The sequence below is a fragment of the Phaethon lepturus genome, unplaced genomic scaffold (genome assembly GCF_000687285.1).
Source record: "Phaethon lepturus isolate BGI_N335 unplaced genomic scaffold, ASM68728v1 scaffold12430, whole genome shotgun sequence".
Taxonomy (NCBI): domain Eukaryota; kingdom Metazoa; phylum Chordata; class Aves; order Phaethontiformes; family Phaethontidae; genus Phaethon; species Phaethon lepturus.
In genome coordinates, this window is record NW_010514122.1 from 1 (window position 1) to 14,720 (window position 14,720).

Here is a 14,720-nt window from a genome sequence, read left to right on the forward strand (position 1 = left end):
TTAGGAGCATTATGACCAGATGGTCATAATGACTTACGTAAAGCACACTTTGGATCTCTTAATGATAAATGTAAGAATGGTGGCATCACATAAAATGTTTCATAGCGGACTTTGTAAGCAATTAGATAGGTGAACTTCTGAATAGTACTAGAAGAAAATGGTTGAATTGATTCATAGAGGAGGAGGTCTGGCTAACATTGGATGGATTGATGTGAACAGTAGAAAAACTAGAAAAATTAATTTCTTCTAGCTAACTTTTTTTGTGGCAGAGTTTTCATCACTTTGTAATGCACTACAAAATCTCTAACGTACTGTCAGTACCACAGTTACAGAATAAAAATATCAACATTTACTATGCGTTGCCAATAAGATAAGGACCTTGAAGCATCTAGGTTTTCCTTTACCTTTTTTCCATTACCTTAACTATGGGTAAAAAGGTAAGAAACACTGTGTAAGGTTTCTAAGTATGATTTATTTGTGTGTTTTAAATGCAAAGATTGTGGCAAAAAAGAAAAAAATTAGGGACTTCTTTAAAGCCCTCCTTCCCTCAAATGGAGTCTTAAATGTAGAATGTTAAAAAGAATAGACGTTTAGAAAATTTGTCACTAACCATGTAATTATGCAACTGAGAAATCAGCTTGTGCAAACCTTTTTTAACCTTTAAAGATAAACTTTCATGTTAAGGTGAGGTCATGCTTGTGGAGTAGAAGTATGTATAAATTTGGAAGTAGACATTTTCAAAAGAAGAGGAGTTACATCAGTTACTTTCTGGTGCTAGTAATGTGCAAGGGGGGTGTGTGTGTGTGTGTATGTGTATGTGTGTGTGTGTATATATATATATATACCCTGAAATAGTGAAGTGCTGTGAACTCATTCAGCTATTGGCTGAATAGGGCTATTAATATTGCAAGAATAATGACTGACAATGGCAAAGTTTTTTTTTGCCATTTGGGATGAAACTACATTGTAGCTGAACCAATCTAAAAGCTAGTTGTTTATGAGAAAGGAGGTCATGCTTTCTCCAGTGCAACTAAGTGGTCCTGCCCCCTTGTGAGCATCTGACCACTTGAAAACCAACTCAATTTACTAAAATGCCAAATTAAAAAGGATTGCCCTGCTTATACTCTGTGCATGTTAAAGTACATTTGTATTCATGATAATATTTTAAAAAACCCATACCTGTTTTCATTTATCCAAAATTGTTGTTATATTCACAAAAATTATTGCAAGAAAAATTGATCAATATATGTGATGGGGATTCTTTGCCAAAGACATTTGCTACAAACATGGCTTTTCTGATGTCTTATGAATAATATTAGAATCAGTATATAAAGGAAAAGACTTTACATTTTCTTGTTACAAAGAGCTGTAATATTCAGGGCAAGTCTTTTATTAAGTTATATGCTTCATAAATATCATGGAAAAGCTTGCTTTATGAAAAGGTAACTGTTCCAGATAGTTTAGGGATTAATCTCAGCTTTGTGATGCTACTTTAAAGTTTTCACACTTGAAAAGAGACTAGTTAATTTAGGTCTCAGTTCCTTTTGTGTTTAAGGCTGTAGTTAAAATGATGCAAGAGGAATATTAGGCAATGATCATATGTTCCCAGGGCTTTTCAAAAAGCTGAGTTAGATAATAAGAAGTTCTGTTGCTTGTAGTTTCCCATGTTTTTTCACACTTAATTAAAATTTGTTCTAGTCAGAGGAAAGTGAGAGGACTGTTTTTGCCCATAAAGTTAATTTCATAAATCAAATGGACATATCATTTTCGCTCAGACAGAGTTCTGTCTCGAGCAGTGGTGTAATCCAGCAAACTCCAGCCATATTGAAAAGTGGGTAACTACAGATAAAGAATAAAGTATACTTCTGGTAACACTTTTCTTTTTGCTCTACCAGCATCAACAGAAGTTGGAACATTGTATAAATAGAAATCACTTCTTTCCTAGGTGATAAAACTTAATTACAGTTTTTCAGATTAGTGGATTATTTTAGGGGAGAGAAAGTTCTATTTTAACTGCTTGGCATCTCTACAAAGTATTAAGTGCTGTGTAGGCTACAATAATTCTGGAAGACATTGACAATTCTGATGGGTTTTTATTATTGTAGTTGGGTATTCTGTATGTGGTTTTGTAGATGCATGGAAACATTCGAAGAGTAAATACATCCTTCTGGGGATGAGAAATGGGTAAATTCAGATTGTAAGATTGGGATTGTCTGTTTAAGCACAGTTGAGCACAGGCCTCTAGAATGGTACTGTAATGCACAAATAACATTGTAGGTATCATCACAACTATTTAGCATTGCAGTCTGTTGTCACAGCAACACCAAGAGAATGGTGGCAAGATGTTCCTCATAAAAGACATGACTAATAAGAATATTATGGTTACTGTAGCTCAGTGCTATTCAACTGGCAGTTTGTAGTCCAAATCAAACTTGCTGCCTTGGAAGTTGCAGGGACTAGCCACTTGGAAAACATTCATTACTTTAGTAGTTAGATGCTGGCTTTCTTACACAACTAGGACCTGGATATCTTCTGACAATATGGTAAGATAAAAATAGATGTACATATTCATTATCTAGTCATATTTTATATTCTTAGAGGAAACACAGGATTTGTCATGCATACCTTTTCCTTCCCTGAAATAATGCTTTTAGACCCACTTTGTCTCTGTTGGAATGATCCCAAATTCTTTTGTTTTGTTTTTTTCATTAAGCATTTGCAAAGGCTTCTTACTTGCATATAGAGTTGCTGGAGTGTATTTGGTCTTTCAAAGCTTCAGCCATGTTTACCAGGTGTTTGAGGATAGCTAAGTAGCCCAAATGACCCTATGTGGCCTGTGTAGACCTAGTTTTGATGTTTCTGTGTGTGTATAGCACTTGATTCACAAACTGAATGACTAACGTAAGCGTAATGGCCAGTGGGTAAGGTACAGGAACCTTTTACGCTATAAAAATGCTGAATATAAGATTTGAGTTAAAAAAAAAAAAGATACTTGCAAACCATATATGGTGGTGAATCATTCAGCATACCTGACAGCACTTTGGAGTTTCTTGACAGAAATGAAAAGCAAAAATTCCTACAAAAGCTTTTCACTTACTGTTTTGAAAATCTCCCTCTTTATGTTGTATTGCAACACTTTAGAAGATTTATAGTTAGGTATATTATAGGGTGAGCTTGCAGGCGTAAGGGTGCAGAAAGCTAAAAGAGTGTAATACTCAGCTGCTTCCAGCATAACAGGTCTTCCCCTTCAGTTATGCTTGTGAGTGAAGAGCTACCCCTTCTCATGTGCTGCGCTCTGTTGCACGGCTAACTATCTGATGAACTGATTTTTATCAGCTAACTTGACAGAAAACTCTTAACTTTTCTGCAGGCTTAACTTCTGCCAGGTTAGCAGAGCTGTTTGTTCCCTTAGCATTGAGTGGAAGAGCTGGTGCAAAGGAGGTGAAGGGAGCATGCAGCTTGGACTAGAGTTCTGTGGGAAGGTGGTAGGACCTGCCTCTCTTGTGTTAGCAAGTTTAGGTTAGATCAGCTCGGCCTAGCTTGCTTCACCTTCCATGTGAGAGAAACTCATTTGACTGAAATTCATCAAGTATCATTGCCAGTGCATTTTTAGGAGAATTGTGTGCTCTACTTCTCCAGCTTCAAATGCTTTTTGAAGCAAAACAGAAGGAGTTGATGCGAGTACCATATGCATTTCGGTGCTGGTTTCTCCTCCTGTGTACTTGTGTTAGTGGCCACGCTGTTCTGCCTTCTCCCTGCTGTGCTGTGTATCTCATATGGCTGAAAAAACTGAGTCAAATTTGAAAAAGTATCAGAAATTAGCTTTTCACACATTTTAGAAGTGGCAAATATAAGGTATTAGTTGTAGAGCACTTTTTAGAAAGTTTCAATCTTGAGGATATTCATGTCATGGTAATGACGACTATGTATTTTTTTTTGGCAATTTGTATGCAGGTAGTAAAATTTATTTTTCATGAAAGGGGAGTCCAATTTTTATGTAGTATACTACCCTTTGATTCTTTCCCTCAATCTAATTACTTTCTTGACAAGAAAATACTTTTAATGCCTCAGATTATTGAGGGTGTTATGCTACAGGTATCAGAGCCTTGTATTCAGAAGTGAAGTTATGATGTAATGTGGCTGTAATGAAAGATGGGAGTCTGTGATCCTGATGACTTCTCAGTAAATCTGTGCTGGCTAATATTTATGAATTACAAATTATGTTCCATTCTGCATTGCTTTATGCACAAGTTTTAATGCATTCACCAGTAAACTGCTGGGTGAAGCGAAGAATAATCTATCCAAGTGAAACTACAGAGGAGAAGCTGTCAACATAGTCTTCAGTTACTACCGTATCAGCTAAAATGTAACTTAAGTATAGGGATTTTTTTTTAGTTATCTCGCTGTGTTCATGGGAGAACTGTCTTTGTAATATTTCAGACTGCTGCTGTGGAGCAAGATTTCATTATGATAAACATATCTCCACAGTCAGGAAGCTTCACTTCATATATCTTGCAAGGAAATACTCAGATTGCTTATGTTCAGCCTATGGCTGACTAATTTGGCAACACAGATCTGGTGGGACCTAAACCAATGACCAGATACTCAAGTTTTGCATTCATGTGTAAAGCTGTACTAAGATGTACTTCATTTATAAAAATGAGCGAATTGTACATTTCACAGCTAAAACCCTTAGGAAAAGATAGTCAATCTGAAAATATGAAGGATTTCTTAGATACCAAGAGCAAATTGTCTTTAGTGTTCATATACAGAAAAAGAGCATAAACTTTGCAGTGAATCATAGAATCATTTAGGTTGGAAAAGACCTTTAAGATCATTGAGTTCAACCGTTAACCTAACACTGCCAAGTCCACCACTAAACCATGTTCCAAAGGGCCACATCCACAGGCCTTTAAATACCATCAGGGATGGTGACTCAACCACTTCTCTGAGCAGCCTGTTCCAATGCTTGATAACCCTTTCAGTGAAGAAGTATTTCCTCACATCCAATCTAAACCTTTCCTGGTGCAACCTGAGGCCATTTCCTCTCGTCCTGTTGCTAGTTACTTGGGAGAAGAGACCAACACCCACCTCGCTACAGCCTCGTTTCAGGCAGTTGTAGAGAGTGATAAGGTCTCTCCTCAGTGTCCTTTTCTCCAGGTTAAACAATCCAGTTCCCTCAGCTGCTCCTCAGAAGACCTGTGTTCTAGACCCTTCACCAGCTTCGTTGCCCTCCTTTGGACACACTCCAGCACCTCGATGTCCTTCGTGTAGTGAGGAGCACAAAACTGAACACACTATTTGAGGTGTGGCCTCAGTGTCAAGTACAAGGGGACAATCACTTCCCTAGTCCTGCTGGGCATACTATTTCTGATGAGACAAGCCAGGATGCGGTTGGGCACACACACCTGGGCACACTGCTGACTCATGTTCAGCCAGCTGTTGACTAACACAACCAGGTTCTTTTTCTGCTGGGCAGCTTTCCAGCTACTCTTCCCCAAGCCTGTAGCAGTGCAGGACCCAAAACTTAGCTTTGTTGAACCTCACTGATCCAGCCTGTCCAGATCCCTCTGTAGAGCCTTCCCACCCTCAAGCAGATCAACACTCCCACCTAACTTGGTGTTGTCTGCAAACAACAGATCATCGATAAAGTTATTAAATAAGACTGGCTCCAATACTGAGCCCTGGGGAACACCACTTGTGACCAATTGCCAACTGGATTTAACGCCATTCACCACATCTCTTTGGGCCTGGGCATCTACCCAGTTTTTTACCCTGCGAAGAGTACAGCTGTTCAAGCCATGAGCCGCCAGTTTCTCCAGGAGAATGCTGCAGAAAACATTGCCGAAGTCTTTACTAAAGTCTAGGTAGACAACATCCACAGCCTTTCCCTCATCCACTAAGCGAGTCACCTACTCATAGAAAGAAATAAGCTTGGTCAAGCAGGACTTGCCTTTCGTAAACCCATGCTGACTGGGCCTGATCACCTTGTTGTCCTGTATATGCTGCGTGATGGCACTCAAGGTGATCTGCTCCATAACCTTTCCCAGCACTGAGGTCAGACTGACAGCCTTGTAGTTCCCCGGATCCTCCTTCTGGCCGTTCTTGTTGATGGGAATCATATTTGCTAACTTAACATGTATATAAGCTGTATGTGCTGTATAGACTTTGACATGGCCAGTGATTTTGAGAACATGTTTTATATAAAGAAAAACTTCCTTCTACATTTAACTAATTAATATTGGGGTTTTTTAATTCTGGCTAATTATTTTGTGGAGTAGTAGTATTGGAAGGTCAGTTCATGGAGAAAAAGTTTTTGTTTGTTTTTAATATAGATTTAGTAACTTCTGAAATGTGGCTAAGCAACAGAAACTAAAGGAGAAAGAATGCATTTCTAAATGCAGAATTGATGAATCAAACAGACTATTTTGGAGTAAAGGCAGTGGTATGTGTTCAGTAGGACCTTTCAATGGTCGTGTTTTTTGTTAAAATATCCTTACTGAAATTTGAGATGCAGTATGTATTAAAAAATAAACAACTACTTGTCTGTACTTTAATAGTTTTATGCAACCAGCAAAACCCATGCTATTGTCTTCAGGGAAAAATAAGTACTAATTGCCAGATTGAATGAAAATAAGATTGCTTCCAAAGATAAGACTAGTTACTGATGATCATGTATTAGTCAAATAAAATGATATATATATAACAGACTGTTTCATCAGACAGATAAGCTAATTATGAAAATAATTTGCTAAATGCCATTTGCTATTTATGCTCTTTTTTTGGAGGGATAGGGAAAGGAAAAGATTTCTCCTGATTCTCTTGTCTGCTATGTGTTCTAATAGTAATTTTAACTGGATTTGTAGTACTTTAAAACAAGGAGAAAACACAGTTCTGCCTGTTAATTTTGAAAATGTTAGCATTGATTGTGAACGATCTCTTCCTCAGCCTTCTGCAAGGGAAGAATAAATCCCATTTTACAAAAACCAAAAAAATAGCTGAGTTAACAGACAGTGTCTCTGAAAACTAGAGGGGTCAGCGCACAAGTTTATTCAAAGACTTTTTCATAAAAAGTTAAAGAATGGAAGAATAGTTCAATCAGCTCAAAATTGAGTATGTACAAAAAAGTAATCTTTGTTCTTTACCCATACTCTTCAAATTTTACAACTGGTCCAGTTTGAGCATCTTCCAGATTTGCTGGTAGTCTGTGCACATGGTAGTGTAAAAATGCATAGAGATGTTGAAATTGTTAACACAAAATTATTCTATGCTATCTTACTACTAACTTTTTATATGAGGGATAGAACTTTTTTAAGCTTTTTAGCTCCTTTTGAAGCACAAGTATATCAACAATATAACAGGTACAATTCAAAGAATTCAGTAGTATGATACCAGCTTTTATCCTTTTATACTGTAGTGTGTAATTTTTCATCACCTTTTAATAGAAGCCTCACTTTCTGCAGTGTTTGACTTGTCATATGAATTTTTACTCTTAAACTGTGTTTTGGTTCTTCAGACAATGTATGAAGCTATACTATAAATTTGAGTTTTCATTCTGTTTTCCATAGCCTATGCTGTGAACAAGATCTTAAGTTTCAACATGTAACAAGCATGCTTATCACCCACTGTGTTATTCTTGTGAGTTGTCAGCCTGTACCTACTCCTGAGCCCAATGAAGATTCCACCCGTAATTTCTAATCCAAATAAAGTAGATTATGATGGGGTTTTGTGTCCGAGTTCAAAACAGCAGGCTTCAGATATTGCCCAGTTCCTGCCTAGCCCTGAACATGCTCAGAGTGCAGAGATGCTGATGATATTTACATTAGATTTTCATATTTAGATCTGCACAGGAGAACTTGATACTGAAGTGCTGATGTGTTGAGTTTCTTTCAAGGCTTGTCTTCAACAGGTTTCTATGGATTGGGCTTTTTTCCACAAATCTGCTCTGAAGAGGCTGTAGCAGCAGTGTTGATGACATTCTTTTAAGATAGTGGTTAGAGTAATTGCCCATCATGCTGGAAATTGGGGTCTGTTTCCATCCTTCATTTATCCACAGTCTTGTTAATACCTCTGCAGTGGCAAAATAAATATGTAAACACTTCTGACATCTCCATAAAAGTTGATTTGTTTTCTTTTTTGCTCATTACGTGGTGTCTAGTGGAAGATAACTATTGTGTTCAGCTGTTACAGTAAACGTTCCAATGAGAAAGGTATAAAACCTGACTAAATTTACTCAGTATTACAAATCACTTCTGAAGCAGCAGACTTTCTGTAGAAAGATCTGTCTTATCAACTGAGCAGTATACACTGCGTAAACTGTTAAGCTGTTCTATGTTTAAGTTGGGGGGCGGGTGGGAAGGGAAATCTTGTTCCCATAAGGGTCTGAAATGAACAATTTTAATAAATGGAGTCAATTAACTTTATGTAGTTAAATGTGCATGTGTCTGTTCCAAATGAGTATAGATTTTTAGCTGCTTAAAATCACAAATTCATATACCATATACAAAGTGTGACAAGTGTCTGGCTGCTGAGGAATGGCAGAAATTTGAGCAAATATTAAGCTGTAAGGATCCCCTATGTCCCATAAATTGTAATTTTCAGAAATCAGTAGTGCTTGTTTTAGGAGTAAATTAGGAACTTTAGAAAGCAATAAATAGCTAATGAAATGGTGAAGCTCAGTGGTTAAGCAGATGAATGTGGATATCCTTTGTGCAGTATACAAACTTGAACGTAACAGATGTTTGACTGCCCTGTGATTAGGACAGGCATAGCATAGACAGCTAATGACGTAGTTTGGTTTCTATGGCAGTGACTTCATGTTATGTAAGGAAGTTGCGTATACACAGCCCTGGTTGTCATGGTTCTGGGAATCCTGCTTGAACAGTCCTTGCCTGATCAAGGTTATTTAATGGCTTTAAAAACAATAAAATATTCTCTACTGTAGCTAGTTAGCTAGTGCTCTTAAAATGAGAGATTAAGACTTTTATTCTTGTTATAGCAATGGCCGTTTTGAGTTACTAGTACCCAATTTAACAGCTAAATTGCATCTTGAGGTCTTCACTCTGCTTTTGAAAGACACCTTGATTTCGGCCACTGCAGTATACAAGTGTGCCTTCCTTCACCATACTCATCTGAAGTTGTAGAAGGTATATGCATGCTAAATGTGTGCAGCATGTCAGGCCTAAATTCTACTTTTCCACCAGTTTTCAGAAGAAGGTGAATTAAATGACACTTTGAGGGGAGAAGTAAGTAGTTTCCAGAAAGGCTTCAACTGCTAATTACAAAGAATAGTAAAAAACTTGAAATTGTGAAAAATAAATTTTTCTTTAAATCTCTTCTAAAGGCGAGTCTCTGTAACCCTTCTCTTCCCTGTGTTCTTTCAGTTAAGAGTGTCAAATCTAGAATTGGGACTGGCATCTGAGTTCTGAGCTGTGATAAGGGAATATAGGTGGAAACATGACAAGTTGTTGACCCAAGCCAAGGAGTTCTGCTTGCAAAACCTGCTGCTTTATCTGTTTAAACTATCCAGTAGTAAATTTTTTACAATATTTAAAAGTTTTGTCTAAAACCTGACCTATTTTTTTGAATGTTAACATGGCACCATAGCTAATATATTACCTTAAAATGGTATGTCAGGGGTGTGAAGGTGGAGGAGAGGCAGATCTCTGTAGAGTTCTTTACTGTGTATACTATATGTCAAACCATATTTGCATTGAACTGAAGGTGAGATTTTTTTTTTAAATGGTGCAGCCCGTTTAACAATCTTGAAAAAGCAGTCTTGCTTTTCATTCAGATCCTGCCCATATAGTTCTGCACTCTCCTTTGTGTTTTTTTGACTGGTGCTTGTACAACCTTTTAGTGAACCAGTGCCATTCAGTGAATGGGTAAAACTGTAAGTAGATGTTGTCACCTTTGCTTTTAAAAGTACATCTACAGCTTCTAATAATGTGTGAAAGCAGGAAGCTGTCTCGGCTAGGATTTTTCCCCTGAGTTGACATAAGGTATATCAGATTAAGAACAAAGTATGTTTTCAAAAGTGTGTGGAGGTCTAAAGAAAAACTTCTCTCCCCTTAAACTTTGAGTTATTTTTCTTCCCCCTCTCCCCATTTATTAGCTGGTCTAATAAGATACACCACTTCTATCTAGAAGCCTTGCTTTGATGAGATGTCAGGCCCTTATTTCATTGCTGTTCCAACATCTTTCTAATCTGCTGACGTAACTGTCTTGTCATGATGCTTTTCACCAAATCAGATCACTAGCTCTTGACTGGGGCTTTCACTCAGTTTGAGTGAAACCCCCTTTTGTAATAGGATAAGAACGCTCTTTGGGATTTAGAAATGAAAGATCAAGGTGCCATTGTCTGCTCTGCTGGTGGAAGTGGCCTCGCCAGCAGACACAGTTATTCCCCTTTTGCTACACCTAGTATGTGAGCAGGAATCAGCAATAGCAGGGTACAGCACAAGAACGGGCAGCATGTACTGAGTGTTGATCAAAGCACTTGATCAGTTGAGTGCTAAACCATATCCATCTTCCTTAGGTTCCTTGGGATCCAGAGGAAAGGTGAGTTTTCTCTTTATTAATAGCGAAGAATAATAGAGCAGTGCTGATTGTGGCAGCACAAAACAGTATGGTAAAGAACATTCCTGTGTGTGGCTTTGTGTATTGTTTGGGGAAATAATAAAATCTGGTAAATAAGCACTATAATAAAATAATCTCTGATTCTCCTTTACTAATTTTTCAAAGATAGCTGTGCTTAAAGACCTTGAATTTTGCCTCTGTCAGCCAGATGGCACTATTCTGGAAGCCAAGAATATTCCAAAGTGTACCGTGGTTATTACATTAAATGTGTGAACAAAAATTGTATCTTCAAAGGGAAGAAAGCATTTTAATTTCTTTCCATCTTTCTTCCAGTATTTTTTCTGAATTTGACTGAAAAATACGCAGCTATGGGTCTCCAGTAAAGTGGAAAGTGCGAATACAGGATTGATTTTTACATGTATAAAATGGCTTAAAACTAGTAAGTCAGGTACAAACATCAGCATTCCTTATATATGTGCCCTATAGTCATTTAACTGTTGATCTTTTAAATATTTCAAAATTATATGTGAGTATTAACTCATCATTTTGGAGTATCTGCTTTGAAGACTTCAGTTTCTAAACGTTGGATTTTGAGTTACACTGAAGGCTAGCAAGCCAACATGTTTAACCTTACTTGCATGTTGGGAGTGTAGGTCACCTATTTAAATTTGGAAGAGATGTTTACAAATAAGACTTTTAACCCTCAAGTTTATGGATCCTTTTTACTACCTTTACCTTTTTGGTAGTATTACCTATGTCAAGCTATAAGTGGCTTCAAAAAATGCAAAATAAAAACTTCATAATGCAAAACCCACAGGGATCCATGTTGTCTGTTCTGGAAACTTCTTTTTACAGACTGAGTGCCAGTAAAAATCCTAATTTTTATTTCATACAGTGTTGTGTGTGTCTTGTATGGCCCTTTTTCTAAGGGCCAATGTGAAATTTTGTGGCATGTTGGGAAGGGCAAGATACTGTTGTTACTGTTCTTATTTTGTTCAGGATTGCATGCAGCTTTTGGATGAATAACTGTGGTAGGTTGAAATACCAGTGAATAATCCAGTTCTTACAAACCAGTCCCATTTTTCCATTGTTCTTTCAGGATTTGTATATTTCAAATGAAGTTACTTTGAAAATTTGTTTAACGTTTCCTATTTTGTCAACATTTTTTACCACTTCCTTCACACTTACCATCCTTTATGCTGTGTTTGGTGCGAGGAGTGAAAAATAATTGTGTTTTATAGCTGACTTGAGACAACCCTGTGCTGATTTAAATGGAGCATTCAAGTTCTGTGTGTTCACATTATCAACATTATTTTAGTTCTTGCTGTGCTGCATCACACTTTCATTTTCTCAAACACCTACAACATGCTGCTATATGGACTCTTCTAAAATACTTCCATGCTGAAATGATACATGAAGGATTTTATTGTGTGTGGGAGTATCAACCAGAATACTAGGATAGATGGAATCACAAAATAGATTTTAGGCAAAAGTTAAAAATCTAGTAAGGACACTGATATCCAAAAGATGACTGCTAATAGAAATGCATGCATTCACATGTTTTATGTGCTTGCAAAAAATGAGTTCTTATCTGTTGTGTAGTGAGAGAGAGATAATGCACCAAAACTTTTTGGCCACTTTCAAACTAAACAGTAGGAAAAAGATGTAAGTAGCTTTACAAAGTTAAAGGTGTACCTCCTAGGTGAAATGACCTCTCTGTCTTATGTGGCTTTTTTATATCCTATATTCCAGAACATTCAGCTTTCTGGCAATAGGTTGCTATCAAAGTACTAACGCACTTACTGAATTTAAACATGTGAATAGTCATGTTGAATTTGCAGGTATATGTGATGCAGTATACCAGCCTCAAAATGCTAAGTACCTACAGGATTGAGGCCCTAGTAAGCATAACAGAAATCAAATAATTGTCTGAGTTAATAGCATACACTTACTACAAATTAGAGCTCTAAAGAAAATTACCATGTAGTGTTTCTGTTCCTCTGTCAGCTAAAGCATATGAAGAATGGGGTGTAACTAGCAAAATGAGTAATTGTTCTAGGGATGAATGTGTGTGATTTACATTATTAAATAAAATTGTAGCCATCATTCAGCTTTAAATGCATGTCAAGTATTTTGAGTAGGCCACAAAAAGCAAGATGCAGTCAGGAAGATAACTTAATGTGGCTCCCTTTGCAAGCTCTTCCAGGACAGAGATGGTGTGCTCTGCTGCTTATTACCACTGCCAGCTGCTTTCCCCTCTTTCCTCATTTCTCTCAGTTCAGCTGTTTGTTTGGTTTTTCTGGGTACAGATCTGTGAAATGCTAGGCTACAGGACCCAAATTGCCACTGAAATTTCCAGAGCATGGAGTTGTAACTGAAGATTTAGAGCACGGCCTTTTCTCTAAGCATATATTGGAATTATTTATTTTGATGCAACATGAAATAGTTCTCAATATTTAAGCTTCCTGTATTGAATGCAGTGAGACTTGTGAAATATTTTCTTCTAGGCAAACTCTTCATAAAGATTTGAACTAAATATTAGCTTTTTACAGTAAGTAGAAACCAACTAAAGAGTTTCATGCCCAGCAGTGCTTCTTTTTCATCTTTTGTTATGCCATTTCATTGGGGAACGAGAAAGTTGTTAAATGTTTTTGATTTTACGCAAATAGGAATTAGAAGGAAACAAGATGACTCTGAGTGTAGTAGAGGTCACTGTTAATTGTTATGTTTGATGGATATTTAAAAGAAGCAAAACACCCCACAATTTGTAATATGATTGGTATAAGGATGTAGTTTTACCTAAATGATTTATTATTTACGATTAGAAGTAGCAAATAATTTTTTAATGCAACACTACTGAAGGAGAAACATATCTAATTCAGTCTCATTGAAATAAGTGACTTTCTTTGTAATTTCTCTACTTCATAGAGTAACATGTAAACAATATTGAGAACAGTTTATGCTAGTCCTTCAAAAAGGAACGTGCTTTGAATACAAATCTCTTTAATCTGTGTTTACCTGTGAAGAAGAGAGTAATGAATTCTTGTCTTCTGAGTGACCACATTATCTTAGCGCTATCTAACATTTTGGTGTGCAAGATGCTATGCATCCTTGAAGTCATGAATTCTGATTCTTTTTTCCTCTAAAACTATAAAAGCTATCAAACAATGGAACTGCTGTATTTTGTACTTCAGTGGAATTGCAAATTCCGTAAGTAATGCTCATAATCAAGAGTGCAGTAATAACCACAGTATGCATCTCAAAAATATTTAACGTTTTGATGGTAATTATGTCTGTTTCCTCAACAGTTATTTAAAAATATATACTATATATTTACAGATATATGGAGTTTAGGGGTCATCCTCTTCATGTTGGTTTGTGGACAACCACCATTTCAAGAAGCAAACGACAGTGAAACTCTGACTATGATAATGGACTGCAAATACACAGTGCCACCTCATGTGTCCAGAGAATGTAAAGAGTAAGTAGAGTACTAAAGAACTTGGAAATATTCATAAAAGTGGATTCTTGTAACTTTTGGGAGTTCACTGTACCATATTATCATTAAGTGTTCAAGAAACGTGTGGATGTGGCGCTTCAGGACATGATCTAGGGGACATGGTGGCGCTGGATTAATGGTTGGACTTGATTATCTTGAAGGTCCTTTCCAACCTAGTGTTTCTGTGATTCTGTGATCAGTGTGTGGAATATTCCTTGCCTGTTAATAAGATACTATGCATGCTGCTTTTGCTTAGTTGTTAGTATTTCTTCACATCAATTGAGTAGTTTCTTGGGCACAAGTATTGCATTTATTTATTTATTGTGTCTCTTCTTACTAAAGGTTAATACCATGATATTTTTTTGCTAATAGGTTTTTCCCCCAATTGTGTGAAATTTAATTTTGAGTTTGCACAATTTATCTTTCTTTTAAGTGTCTCTGTCATGCATTTTATAAATTATTGAAGAAGCTGGTCACCACTGACTGGCTTTGGCCACCACTCTTACTGGACAAATTACAAGGTGTTGCTGAGAGTATTTTGTGGCAGGGATTAAAAAGCGCATGATTCCTATGGATTTCTGTTCAAAATACAAGTTGTCAAAACCCAGGGATATCACAGCAAGTTTTGCTTGTCTCCTGCTGA

The 14,720-nt window shown here is 36.9% G+C and overlaps 1 protein-coding gene across 1 annotated transcript in view; it reads left to right on the forward strand.

The window, feature by feature from the left end:
• The first annotated feature begins 13,922 nt into the window (after nt 1-13,922).
• LOC104624664 (SNF-related serine/threonine-protein kinase) overlaps nt 13,923-14,720 on the forward strand; it is a 10,797-nt gene continuing 9,999 nt past the window's right edge. The window contains exon 1 of the mRNA XM_010292099.1: nt 13,923-14,059. Coding sequence (XP_010290401.1) covers nt 13,947-14,059 — 113 coding nt within the window. The 5' untranslated portion in view covers nt 13,923-13,946. The remainder of the gene's footprint in view (nt 14,060-14,720) is intronic.